Source organism: Gambusia affinis, linkage group LG06, assembly GCF_019740435.1.
Source record: "Gambusia affinis linkage group LG06, SWU_Gaff_1.0, whole genome shotgun sequence".
In the NCBI taxonomy this organism is placed as follows: domain Eukaryota; kingdom Metazoa; phylum Chordata; class Actinopteri; order Cyprinodontiformes; family Poeciliidae; genus Gambusia; species Gambusia affinis.
In genome coordinates this window covers 18,387,785-18,401,297 of record NC_057873.1, presented here as the reverse complement: position 1 = coordinate 18,401,297, position 13,513 = coordinate 18,387,785, and the positions used below count along the sequence as shown (strand labels likewise).

At 38.8% G+C, this 13,513-nt stretch overlaps 1 protein-coding gene across 3 annotated transcripts in view; it reads right to left on the bottom strand.

Moving 5' to 3' along the window:
• Positions 1-2,061: 2,061 nt before the first annotated feature.
• The window catches only part of arhgef17 (Rho guanine nucleotide exchange factor 17), a 65,292-nt gene continuing 53,840 nt past the window's right edge, over positions 2,062-13,513 (bottom strand). For all 3 annotated transcript variants that reach the window (XM_044120782.1, XM_044120780.1, XM_044120781.1), the window contains 21 exons: positions 12,332-12,448; positions 11,375-11,467; positions 11,099-11,275; positions 10,961-11,011; positions 10,748-10,857; positions 10,575-10,660; positions 10,332-10,450; positions 9,655-9,862; positions 9,341-9,414; positions 9,097-9,180; positions 8,906-9,009; positions 8,298-8,407; positions 7,723-7,842; positions 7,374-7,641; positions 7,099-7,185; positions 6,767-6,834; positions 6,534-6,682; positions 6,262-6,436; positions 5,861-5,956; positions 5,312-5,494; positions 2,062-5,158 (listed from right to left, as the gene is read on the bottom strand). In XM_044120782.1, coding sequence (XP_043976717.1) covers positions 4,950-5,158; positions 5,312-5,494; positions 5,861-5,956; positions 6,262-6,436; positions 6,534-6,682; positions 6,767-6,834; positions 7,099-7,185; positions 7,374-7,641; positions 7,723-7,842; positions 8,298-8,407; positions 8,906-9,009; positions 9,097-9,180; positions 9,341-9,414; positions 9,655-9,862; positions 10,332-10,450; positions 10,575-10,660; positions 10,748-10,857; positions 10,961-11,011; positions 11,099-11,275; positions 11,375-11,467; positions 12,332-12,448 — 2,688 coding nt within the window. In that variant the 3' untranslated portion in view covers positions 2,062-4,949. The remainder of the gene's footprint in view (positions 5,159-5,311; positions 5,495-5,860; positions 5,957-6,261; positions 6,437-6,533; positions 6,683-6,766; positions 6,835-7,098; positions 7,186-7,373; positions 7,642-7,722; positions 7,843-8,297; positions 8,408-8,905; positions 9,010-9,096; positions 9,181-9,340; positions 9,415-9,654; positions 9,863-10,331; positions 10,451-10,574; positions 10,661-10,747; positions 10,858-10,960; positions 11,012-11,098; positions 11,276-11,374; positions 11,468-12,331; positions 12,449-13,513) is intronic.

Here is a 13,513-nt window from a genome sequence, read left to right as displayed (position 1 = left end):
GAAATTACAGACCTTCATTTAGAAAGCAAGGTCCCAGAGCCTCAATAGTGGAGAGACACAGCCCAAATTATTTGAGGTCCAGGGAAATTCTGCGTCAGTGATGATTCGGTGAGCCATTTCATAAGCTGGTGTTGACCTGTCATCTTTTACAAAGTCCAAAGTTATCTCATCACTTACTTTATGATGCTCTGAATTAGTGATATGCAGCTGTGCTCACCTTTCAAAATCTTCAAAAAATGTTTGATTTCACTTAAGACTAATTTAAATTTTTATTATTGCTTACTTTTGGGAGAGATGACTGGGAAATTCACAAATTTGGTCTATTGGAAAAGTTTTTACTGAGCTGAAGCACAGAAAAAAAATGGCCTCTTAGTGTTGATCAAGTTTCCCATAAATGCTGAATTGACTACCGTTCTGCCTCTCTCAACTTGGAGCCATTCCCATTTGAAATTTCCTTCATTTCCTCCCAGAATTTCCAAATGAGTAGCTGAGCCTTTCTGCAGACTCATATATAACTTAGTTATTGCGACAATTTGCACCAATAGTACAGTACTAATAGATTAAAAATATAAAATAGGTCGATGAAAGAATTCTACCAGTGAATGATTTTCAGTATCAGTTGCTCATTTTGATGAGACAGATGAAGCTTTGTGCTGGTGTTTTTCCAGCCTCATTAGTCATCCTACAGATCTCCGCTGTGAGCATGTGTGAGTCTTCATGAAGGAATGGCTGTTTGTTGGACTGCAATGTTACAAAGCAATTTATTGTGGGTCAGTGGGCTTAAATGTTTTGCCGAGTAACATTGAAGGAATGAGCCACAGAGGTAACTTTGAGTCCAGGTTCGAGTTGCTTTCTAATGAATGTGAACTTTGATTTTAATTAACTGGCACCACTTAGAGTTGAAACACAGTGGAAGGAATAAAACATGTGTTAAGGATGTCTTACAGGCAGCTATTTTTTTAGGACATTTATTTTCTAATTTGTATTACTGTTAAAATATATATATATATATATATATATATATATATATATATATTTTTAATAGGACAGTTCAGGGAATAAGAGAAATTTAATGCAACCAAAATAAAGCTAATCATATTAGACCCTTTAAAAATTTTCCCTGAAGAGCATAATCTCATGTATGATGTCAAATTATTATTTATTCTTCATTTGTCAAGAGAAATGCCATTTTTCTCCTTCTGACACTTTTTCTAGTTTGCTGTTCTTTAGTATTCGGATGTCTGTTATCACCATAAAACAAAGGTATTGTTGTTTAGGGATGATCGCTGTATTTGAACCCAGAAAATGTTAAAACATTTGTGACAAATAATGAGTACAGAATTTTACAGTGAAAAAGTTATGTTAAATTCTGTTAATTACTAATTAACATTCACAAATAATCTAGGGAGATTTTTTTTTTCTGCAAGGCAAATAGACCATGCAATGCCCAAAGGATATTGCTTTTAAAATTCTGGATAGTTTTAGTTTGGAAAAAAAATAAACAAAGAATATGAGTTCAGAAAGTTACAACTAAACAAACCTTTGGACTTCTTGAAACATGCCAAAATAAATCGCTGTATGAATATGAGGCACAGCGTCACAAATTGTTAGAAGATCGTAAAGCAAAGAGGAAGAAGGTTGATGATTTTGGCTTGTTGAAAAAGAACATAACCAGGTTGTTTCCATGACCTAGTCAAAGTCTAGAGCTCAACCTGAAGGGAATAGTTAACAGGTCAGTGCAAAAGCAAATGTTGTAAAACTGTTAACTGAACAGAAATGACAACATGAAAAGTAAAACAATTTTCACACAACGATGTGAAATACTGCTATAGTTATTGCCTAAACATGTCTTTTCATTGATGATCACCTATTTGTCCTGAAAGATTTGACAGATATACATTATTTTTGAATTACAAGAATCTTCAATAAATATTCAGTATTAAAAATATAAATGCTTTACATAAGGGAAATACTCATAATCCTGTTCTCAGTAGTTTTCTCACTTCTGACCAAGAATAAAGTTTTAAGATAAAGCTATACATTAAGAGAGCAAACACAAGCCAGTGAAACACCAGTGAAATGATTTATTTTACAGAGGAACCCAAAGTGACAAAACTAGAGCAGCTACATACAGGAAGAAACTCTGACAGACGGCAGCCAGGACAATATGTCAACCAGGGGCAGAGGAAAACAGAAGGTCAGCAGAGCAAAAACTAATGTTCTTTTCCCCCTCAGCAGAAATAAGCAACAAAGCAAACATTTTGAAGCTGCCATAAATGCAACTCCATCACTAAAACAGAAATCTGTTTATTACACCTCTTTTGTCTGGGGCAATATTTTTTTTTTTCTGACAGTTCAAACTTTTTTTACGACTGAAGGCGCATGCAGAGGACTAAAGGGGGGAATACATAGAGACAGACTTCACAGAAACATATAAAAATATGCCATACGACTTATATCAACAATTGAGGACCGTGAGTGCACTATTTACAGAAATGAAGCAGTATATATCCCGATATTTACATCAATACAACTTAGTTCACATGTAGTCACGTACATGTCAGTGAGATTTATGGAAAAGTTGGGATGATACCGATTACTACCATTTGCCTCCTTCTCCGAGTCATGTGTAAAGTAATATGCAGAATGATATTCATACCTTCATATTTAGGACCTAAAGTTTCATAAGGAGTCTTAGCAGATCCGTTTCACTCATTTCCATCTACTTCTTCTGGAATTATTAATAGGTGTTACTTCTGATGAATTCTTTTCTTTTGAACCTATTAAAAACATTCAATTGAAATTATTTACTACAACCACAATGCAAAAAAAATCAGCCAAAACTACCGTTCTGATCAAAGAATGTGAAAACCACCTTTGAGTGCTTTTCTGCTACCAAGCTCCACCCTGTTTGTGGAGTTCATTGAAAAGACCAGTATGTGTACCTCCTATAGCCAGCATAAATGTATATATTTTACATACAGAAAACACAAAAGTCAACGTTTTGATTGATCATGCAGTTCAAAAAAAAAACATTTACCTTACATCAACAATTAGGAATGCTTTATGGATTCTTCTTGAAAGTAATCGTTTGTCCTGGGGGTGAAACAGAAAGTTAGCGGTAAAATTGAAGACAATTATGTGGGTAGTAAGAATAGCTTAGCCCAAATCATAAACCAACAAAGTGGGCAGAAAACAGAAAAAAAGGCATCTCCTTTTATTCATTTTACCTAAATAAATGCACTTGAGGAAATTAATCCACATCTACACTAACAGATGCTCATGAGCTAGTTAGCAGCTAAACTGATTCTCTTAGTTATTTCACAGGGAGGAAGAGCTTAATGTGGATGTATTTGGAAGTGAGAATCTTGAGGTGAAGAGCCCAGATGGCTGATAAAGTGCAATGAGGTTTTCAAGGCTTTGAGGGATCAAAGACAATCACCGCTTAACCCCCAAAGCCTGAGGCTAACAGCTATGAGAGCGTGTGCAAGGACAAGAAGTCAAGGACAGGTGACTTTTACTTGTGTGTAATGGCCTTAACCTTTAAACCTCCTGAAGAAATGCGTAGGCACTAAGCATTTGTCCTACTGACAAACTATCTTATTTGTAAATACCAGGTGTAAAAGGATATGGGGCTTTTGTAAGATGAAAAACCCCTGTGCATGAAATGGATTTGAACTATGAAGCATATTTGGCACACATACAGGCATCAGAGTGACTGTGCTCAAGCAGTCCAAAAGCTGCTTTCTGATACTATACAAGGCGAAACCTTGTGAGACGGTTATCCTACAGCGAAAACATCCTTTTTGGTCTAGTCCAAACCCTGCACTATCAACTGTTGTGACCATGAGGGAATGGAGCTAAACTACTTGTTTAAATTCACTTTCACAATCAAGACCGAGTCTCTGTATTCATCGTTTCCAACAGAAAAAGTGAAGGCTACATCTTCTATAAATTAAGTGCTGTAAAAGAAGGCGCTAAAATTAAAAGCATAAATACTGTACACAACTATTTCTGCATCTGCAGCTTAGTGTCATCAATGACGAGGCTCTGTCTAGACCTGACAGAACTTCTACTGACTTTTCATGGCAAAAAAAGATCTTTAACATACAAGGCTTTGGCATGACTGTGTTAAAGAGGAACGCACTTATATTTCACTTCCCAGTGGGACACAATTTCCGCTTAAGCTGACAGCAAAAGTAAAACTGACCAACCAAATGTGATTTTCTGCAAAAATCATATGTTATTTTTTATTTGTTTTATAAGGCTGTGCATTATATGTGTGCAATGTTTCACTATAATGCTCTCTCTACTGGAGGAAAGTTGACATTGGCAGTTTCACAATTATGACTGGCCATTGTGAAAACGGATAATCACCACCTGACTGGAATCAGAACAATCTGACAATACATCTGATATTAAGGCTAGCATTACATTTCAGTTGACAAAATATGACTAAAATAAAATAAGAACTTCAAACTACCATTCTGAGCTATGTTACATTTAATGCACATTGTTACAGCTGATCTTCATCTGTGGATGAAACAATGGACTGAAGTATTTCAAGTTCAAAAGCACAAAATTTCAAAGAAAATGCAATGCCTCATCAATCACATCACATGACTCAATCTTCCTATTTTGTGCACCGACACCCTGAAGAATCCAGATCCGCCTGTGGAAGTTCTTTATTTGTCCTCGGTTTGAAAATAAGTCCATCTGTGCAAGTTTATTTTTGGATCTTCAATTTTCTTATCTCTTTCAAAAAAAAAAAGAGCAAAAATGCACACATCACCAGGAGCACAACGAAAGCTGAGTGTTTGATGTAGTAGTAGTCATTCATAAATCCAGGAGGGAGCTCGGAGTCGTGTCATAGCACTGGATGGACTGAGCAAAAAAACAACGCCTAAAGGTGCTGGAGGGAGATTGGTCAGGCTGGGAGTTTGACTGTCTCAGACTCTCCAGAGCAATAGGTGATTGGTGCTGTCATCTCGACCAATGGTTTCGCTGCTGTTGGTCAGCCTAAAGTCCTCATAGCCATCCCCGCCAGAAATGACAAGATGATTGGTCTTCACTGGGATGTGTGTGGAGGTTCTGCGGTGTGCGGAGTCTCGCCTCTGGAGGCTCTCGTCGTCTACGCTGCTGCTTGGAGGCTGATTGCCTAGATCCAGAAAATCTGGGGTTATTTTTGTTTGATAATAGAATTTGCTCGTCTGGAATACTTAATTGCAAAAAAAGCAAAGACTTAAAAATACTTATGTAAATGTAAAGAAGTTTTTTTCTTTTTTTTTTTTTTGCTAAAACAAGAAAGTACCTGTGGAGTCTGTTGTTGTTGGAGGGAAGTTCATGTTAAATCCTTCTGGTAGCTCAATTGAAGTCAGAAACCGAACATGCCCTGTGTGCCCATGAGCCGATCCGATTGGAACCAGAGGAAACTTAAGAGTCCCGGCACCAGTCCCTGTGCTCACAGTTGGGATCGCCAGTGTAAGGACCACTCCTGAAGGACATTAAATCTCTTTGAGAATCGGGGTCTACCACCTAAAGTCATTGAATTTGAAAACTTAAACAAAAACTCAAACTTAGAATTCATACAACAAATCAGCTTTAGATTGTGTTTTGCGGACGTAGGCCAGAAATGTTAGCTGATTTCAGAATGACAATTTAAAATCCCAACGTAAATTTGCAAACCACAATGCAATGCAAGAAAGCTTATCACTGTGTGGGGGGGGGGGGGTTGTCATCCGACTTCAGAAATGTTGATTTTCTATTATGCATTTGTGTATGTTGTATTTCTGTAGTCATTGTTCCATTAGCATTGTGCTACTGTAGGACCACCGCAGTTAGACAAACTCCGTGTCCTCACCTGCACTGGTGCCGATCCACAGCAGATCCTTGCAGGCCAGCAAGGCTGTGATCCTGAGGCAGGCAGCTTTGTGCTGTCTAATGATTGCATCTGCACCTGAATAAAGGTTAAATAAAAAGCACGCGATACAGGGTGAAACTGATTTTTTTTTAAGCCATTTTTTTGAGGAGTGGTCTGTCAGATGTTCAAAGCATGGGATGTTGTTTTATGACGTCACTCTGCTTTAAACCTCTCCCCTACTACTCGACAGTCACATAAAATCTCAATAAAATGCATCACAGATTATGGTTGTACTGTGAGCAAACATAAAAAAAAAAAGCTCAAAGGGAATGAATACTTTTTGCAAGCCACTGTGTACGACTAAAACCCTTTGCATAAGCTCCAAAATTGTCCATGCTCACCTGCAAGCATTTTGTGCACAGCCGGTGCCACATCCACCTCCGTCAGGCTCTCCCAGGTCTCTGCGTGATACAGCCTGACCTGTGCACTGCCCTGCAGTGCCAGCCACACACCCTGACCATACGCCACCATGCATGTAACACAGCGATTGCTGTCAGTGCCGACCTGGAACCAGTGCTTGAAAGGAGGGAGGAAAAGCTAGTGATCTAGATCTCCATTACTCTCGTTTGTTTAATGTCTGTAAAGTCTTCATCTAGAGCTTTGCTAAGCTTACCTCTTGTACCAGTGTAGTAGTGTTGATGATAAGGACTCTGTTTTGTGAGCCACACCACAGTTTCCTGCCAACAGGAACCATTTTGGTAACTGGACTACTAGGAGTGCCAAGAACTAACATCTGGGAAGACTGAGGATCCCAGAAACTACCTGGAGATTGAGTTCAAAACGAAAAATGTTGCATTAAAAAAAAAAAAATCAGCATTTTTTAAATATTTTTAGTCGTTAGCTCACCTGCTTCTCTCTGATAGACGATAACCTCTCCATTTGCTAATGACACAAACACTTTGTTGTCAAAGTACCTGATGTTAGAGAAAAAAATAAGGATGAAATGAAAATCATCAAGTTATAAGCATCAAATGACTAAACCTTCATAGACTGTGTTTCTGAACTATCAGTAAAACAGGACTTTATTTTTCCTTTTTATCAAAACAACTCTGAGTTGTAAATGACGTCTTGGATCTCGATGAGACAACCTGTATAATTAAAGGTCAAATAAATAAAGAAAACAAAAAAAAAAAAGACTTTCGAAGACTGATGAGTCATAAATGAAAAGGCAGACTTACAATATACAGAGGATGGAGGCCGAGTGCTGCATCTTCATGCTGTTTTTACGGTTTCGAATGTTGTCTGAGGACTGGTACACGTGTATGCTGAAACGAACGGAGATGTTACAATTAATCAAAAAACCTGCCCAAGATGTTGGCTGCCTCTCATCCAACAGCCGCTTTCTTTAGGCACCAGCCTACATGCGGCCATGAATGCACGGATATTAACGTATTGACAATGGCTGGATGGATGTGCCGGGAAGAAGAGAAAAGAAAAGAGTTCATTTTCCTACCATCCATCTTCTGTGCCCAGCCACACAGAGCTCTGATATGCCTCCGGGTCAATACTCAGCAGATCCTCCAGACTCGCTCGGGTGAATGACCCCCTGGAGGACCGGCGCATGGCCCGGCCGTCCATAGGACTCTCTATGTGGGCGCGACTCCCTCCGCCTACTCCCAGCACCCCAGGAGCACCATAGGAGCTCGGGACAGGGAACTCCTGCTCCTCCTCGCTGCTGGTGGTCTCCGTGGCCATGTCCTTGGAGCTCAGACCCTCGTCGTCTTCAGGAAATGAACAAAGTAAAGTCTGATGAACTGGTACATCTGGTGCTTTAACTGGCTAAATCTGAGACAATTACTCACTGCCATAGCTTGATGATATGGTGGAGTGACTGGCCTGACTCTGCAAAGTTGAAGAAGGACTAGGTGAATCTTCATCATCTGAGTCATCGCTGTCAAAGGGCACAAGCTCCGCCCCTGGTCCTGGAGAAGATAAGCCAACAGTCTAAAGAAAGGCTTTTGTATTTTAGAACTGAAGTTGTTTTAAAGAACCAAAAAAAAATTACTTTATCACATTATCAGAAATTAAAGATCCGATTTGATCTTATGGTTCACAAATGACAAACTTTAGATGCTTATTTTGTAAAAACCATCCTGTACAAGTTGATTGATGTTGCAGGAAAGCAATCTCTTTAAGTTTCAGAGCCTTTTTGTTAACTAAATTTAGATCGCGTTGTAAGAAATGGGGGCGATAAGTTAGCAAAGCAATTGCATTTATTTTTCACCTGCACAGCAAATTATCAGACAGCGATCTACTATGAAAGCTAAAATTTATGGAGATTTTAAATCTTAAAGCATTCCCACCGCCCACACAAACATAATTCAAACAGACTATAAGAAACGTGAACTTGCAGGAGGGTTTTGTGGGAGAAGCTAACCTGTGGGCTGCTCTGTTAGCTCCAAGGTCGTAGGTGAGATGGAGATGTCCAGCTGCTGCTGTGGATGAGTAGGAGGCCCGGAGGTCGGAGCAGGTTCTGACACACGATCCCTGAGAGAACAACATGGTGAAAGCTTTACAATCACACTCATCAAATATTTCAGCTCCATCTAGAAATGTATGTTGGCTCTCCATACCTTTAGCAAAATAAAATGCAGATGATTTCCCGAAATATTTATCTCAGAGCCATCTGTAATTAAATTTACCACCAAACACGTATCGTCTTCAAGAACACATCTTGGTGTTTTCTGATCTGGCATGTTTAATCCCACAAATTTTATTTTGAAACCTTTTCTGTTTCACCCCAGACCCAGACGGTTTATTACTAATAAAGCTCAATCTTAAAGTCAGCTCGCTACAAATTATAGGTCCAGCAGAACTGAGAAATTCTACATTTTATGCGCCAAACTTTACTTTGTTTTTAACAACATGAAACATAACATTAACATCTACACCAGTTATAAGAGGATGGCAGAACATTTTTGAATCTATACATGTCAATAAGGAAAAATAAACTATTGCTCATTTCTCCTTTAAATATGCACCCACCTTCCTTTGAGTCCTGGAACCGCAGCAATACAAATGATCCTGGCCGAGCAGACGGCGATGCAGGCCTCCACCGTGGGCTCATCTTTGATATTCAACAAGCAAACCTGGAGCGAAGACATTACATCACTCAAAATGGCTGCAAGTTGAATTTGCCATTAGTAATCTGGTAATCTTTATCTATGTCCTCTCACCTGGCCTACATATCCATCACTGTTACACACCCAAACCTCACAGCCACTGTCGGGGCAGCTGTGGCTGGGCGAGGCACATGAAAACTAGCAAACAAACAAATCATCAATACATTTCTTTTAGAACATGGTTTTTTTTTTGTCCCCCTCATTATTTGACTATTTGGCACAAGCAAAATCTGCAAAATCCAAACATGGACAAACACACACAGCAATAGTTTGTCTTGTGTGTAAAAACGAAACACACCTGCATCCCACTGCGGGTCTTCATAATAGGGATTGCCTTCAGGAATTCTGGGTCCCACTGGTCCTTGTTCATGGCTGAAAGCACACATAAAAAATTATCAGAAAGATTTTAATACCACAAGTAGAGCTAGGCTGCTCTGATTCATAAAACACAAGAATTCAACTGTAAAGTTTGGAAACTTTACAGTTTTGTTTGGAAATGTAGCTTCTCAGCTACAGGTAGACACAAATGTTTACTAAAAGAATCTCATCCCCTTCAGCCCCTTTCTTGTAGGACAGCATTTATTTGATCACATGATGCGTGTTGTCACTGACCCAACTTCTTCTTGGCATCCTCAAAGGCCTGTTCGAAGCTGGACCGAGCGTCGGGCGAGCTGAACTCGAAGACGAAGGTGCTCTCAGCGGAGGCTGTTGTGAACTCCAGTTTTGTGGGCAAGAAAGTCATGCTGAAGGCCAAAGACTGTTTCTCTGAGAGCTCTTTGTGAACCGATGCCATCAGATCTTTTATCGCCTCATCTAGAGACTGAGAGGAGCAAATGAAAAGAAGGGGAAGTTTAGAGAAAACACAAAACAACAAAAACTCATTGGTTAAAGCATTTTAAAAATAAAAAAAATACAAATTACAATTTAAAAACATTTTCTTTTGTTGCACAATTAAAACTGATGAAACTTATTTTATATCCAGAAAATATAAATAGAACTCTAATAATTATTTATTTATGTAATTTTATTAAGTATCTTATACTTATTTGCTAATTATACTTAGTTGCATTACAATAAGAATTGTAACTATTCAGTCGTGTGTTTGTACCTCTATGATCACAAAAAAAAAACTTTAAAAAAAAATTTGCAAATAAATAAATAAATACAACTGAGGTCTTTAGGTTCTCTAGTTCATCCTCCAGAGCTGGAAATAACTAATAGCAAATTTTATATTTTTGTAAATTTTCCAATGCAAACTCTGCACAGCCACATGTGCTTGTGGCACATACCTGATGTGGGAAGCTAAGGGTCTCTGATAGTTTGCTGATCTGACCCAAAGTGCTGAGATCCTCATCTAAACGGGTAATCATCTTCTGGACGCTCTCTTTGTTGGCTGCCTGAGAAGAACCTTTGGGAGAAACATTAGAGACATTCAAACATTGGGTTGTACGTTTCTTTATCATGCATGCAGTGAATTGATACAACAACACAAAAGTAAAATTCCCCAAAAAAATCATAATAATAAATCGTACTTTTCACCACCTCCATGTCCTCTAAAGGAAGCTTCCACAAAAACTTGTATTTGCTGGAGGTATCTATCACACTGGCAGCAGTGTATCTGAAACAGAGAGGTTGCATTTACTTTTTGAACACCAGGGGGCAGTGGGCTTTAGAGACCTGCTGTGATGGCATGATTGTTGCATACAGGCTCATGGAGCTGCGCCTCAACGAGCCAGACTTCCTCTTGAGAGTAGTGCAGATGATCAGATCGCTGAAGAGGAAGAGGGATCGGTCTTTCTTACCCCCTACAGTCTTCTACAGAGAGACAGGAACAGCTCAGGTGATCTGAACCACATTCCTTCAGTAATGTTTGATACTACTGAACGTATCAGAAAAGAGTTTGCTACATTAATCTTACCGCCTCCATGACTATTTCCTGCCTCAAGAATTTCCTCTGTGGATTTAGAATCTGTCAAAGAAAAAAAAAAAGGTTAAATTAACGCAGAACTAGTTCAGGTTGGTAGCTGTAGAAACAGTAAAAGTCAAAACATCTCACATGTTCAACCCCCTCTATGTGAGCCTCGATCTCCTGGATAACCCTGGCCTCCCTCTCCGCCTCTTCAGCGGAGCGACGCCCCTTGTTGATTTTCTCTGCCAGTCGTTTGATGTTCTTCTGCGCGTCCAGCAGAAACAGATAATCTGGATGATCCTCCGGTGTGTGTTTCAACAAGTCCTTGATCAAGCAACAAAAAAATACATGAATCCCTCTTTATACTATCTGAGTGCGGCTGAAGTCTCACTTCTGGCTGTGTAGCGAAGACAAAGTGGTCACCTTAACCAGCAGCTCGTATCGAGGAATTCTCTGCACCGGCTTGATCATCAGGTCACCCAGAGCCTGCTTCTCCTTGTTCTCACGCATGTTTTGCTTTTGGATTAGAGGGAGAGAGACGATCGACACACACACACACACAAAAAGAGCATATAAGTGGTGAAATTAATCAAGGCCTTCCCTCCTGGCTAAAGTGTTTGTGTTTCAGAGCTCCAGGTACTGGTATTGATTGGATCTGGAGGCAGCTGGTCGGTATAAGACTAAGAGGCACACCACTTCCTGGAAGTCTCTTGCTCTTTTTTTCTTCTTCTGCCAGCGAAATCTAATTAAAATAAATCTAATTCTAAGTTACACCCATGTGTTGCTTACCGTTTTTTTTTTTTTTTGGTTTTGGTCTATGAGCCAGGCCATAGCAGTAGATTGAATTATTTTTTTAATGGGACAATATGGGCGAACAACCCAGGGCATTACATGTAGCCTAGTGAAAGTAGCAGAAATATTGGTTGGTCAGAAAAACTACAACAATGTGAATAATTGCTGGTAGGGGTCTAATAATTGGGTGAAGTGCTCAGCTTGTTTCTGAAAATCAAAAAACTGTTTTTAGAAAAGATGTACTTTTAGGAATTTTGTCCATCTTTCTGAAGATCTACTGCAGGTAACATAAGTATTAAAATGTAAAACTCCCTTACATCTGATCTATGGTGAACTTCACAACTTCACCACAAGATGGCGAACTGGTACCAATGTCCACAAATTTGACTGCACTCCCGGAGCAGACATGGTTTTAAAAAAGCTTGAGTATTGACATACCTGCACTGAATAATTATCATTACAGTTTGTTTCAGATGAGAGGTTTGATTGCCTAAGCAGAGAATTCAAAGTTTGAACTAATTTTCCTACAAACAAGAGCAGCTGCTGACACACGGAAAAGAAGCACCAGGAACCTGGTCAAACACTCACCTCCAGAAACTTGTGAAATGCTGGTTTGGCCTCCTTTGCAATCCTAACTGCATCTTTAGCATTGAGAAAATTGTCAATGTATGCGGAGTACATATCAGCGAGAGCATCTTTGGAGAACTACAGGGAGAAAAAATACGCTGATTATCCCTTTAGGAATATCAAACTGAAAATGATGTTTTAACTTTGAAAGAAACAGGCAGTAATTGGAGCTCAATTTAAAACAAGGACACAGAAATCTGGTATTAGATTTAATCTCTGTACCAATAAATATGTAAAAAAATAAAAATTAAATAATAATAAAAAACACTAGTACTAATAATAAAGCGACAAAAGACAGGCTTACTTTCTTTTTTCCTCAACAAAAAACCTTTCAGACTCTGAGACCTCAAACTGTAATTTAAGTGAACTATTTTTAAAGGAAATAAAATTTTAAAATATTCATTTCAAAATGAATATTTTAAAAATTAAAATGTAGATCTTTGACATTGCAAAAACAAGCAGGTAGGTATAAAAATAATTTAAAGCTTTTTTCTATTGTTTTTAATCCATCCATCCATCCTCTTTACACCCTTGTTCTTACCCTACCTATTTAAAGCAAGACATTTCGTGCTTGTTTTTAATTTTCAAAAAAATTATTTTCAAAATCCCTATTTGCTTTTAGGAATACTTCCAAGCAGTTACAGGAAACATAAACCAGGGCAATTCTAGGACACGTCACATTTTCCGTAAGCTAAATTTGCCAGGTTTCTGAGAAAAAACTAAATCCTTCAGTCAATCTATTTATCTTGTATTTTTCTGCCTCCTTCAATCACACACATGAACCCAGATGACTCAGCCTGACCTGATTTTCCCTCAAATGGTTGAAGAGAGAGAGAGAGAGAGAGAGAGAGAGAGAGAGAGAGAGAGAGAGAGAGAGAGAGAGAGAGAGAGAGAGAGAATTGTAGCACAAATCTAAACAGAAGCAGAGGCTGTGGAGGAAGCTGTTATTTAACCCGATTACAGAGTAAACAGATTTTTGTCACTCTATCAAATATGAGTTGACATTTTCCTAATTATCTCAGATTTTCTGTTCCCAACCTTTCATGTCCAATGCCCTCCCATCTTTAATTTGCCCATTCTCTGACTTTGGGAACTCACAAGCAACGTCAAAACAAAAGCCTGAGTTTTGGAGGACACATGAGG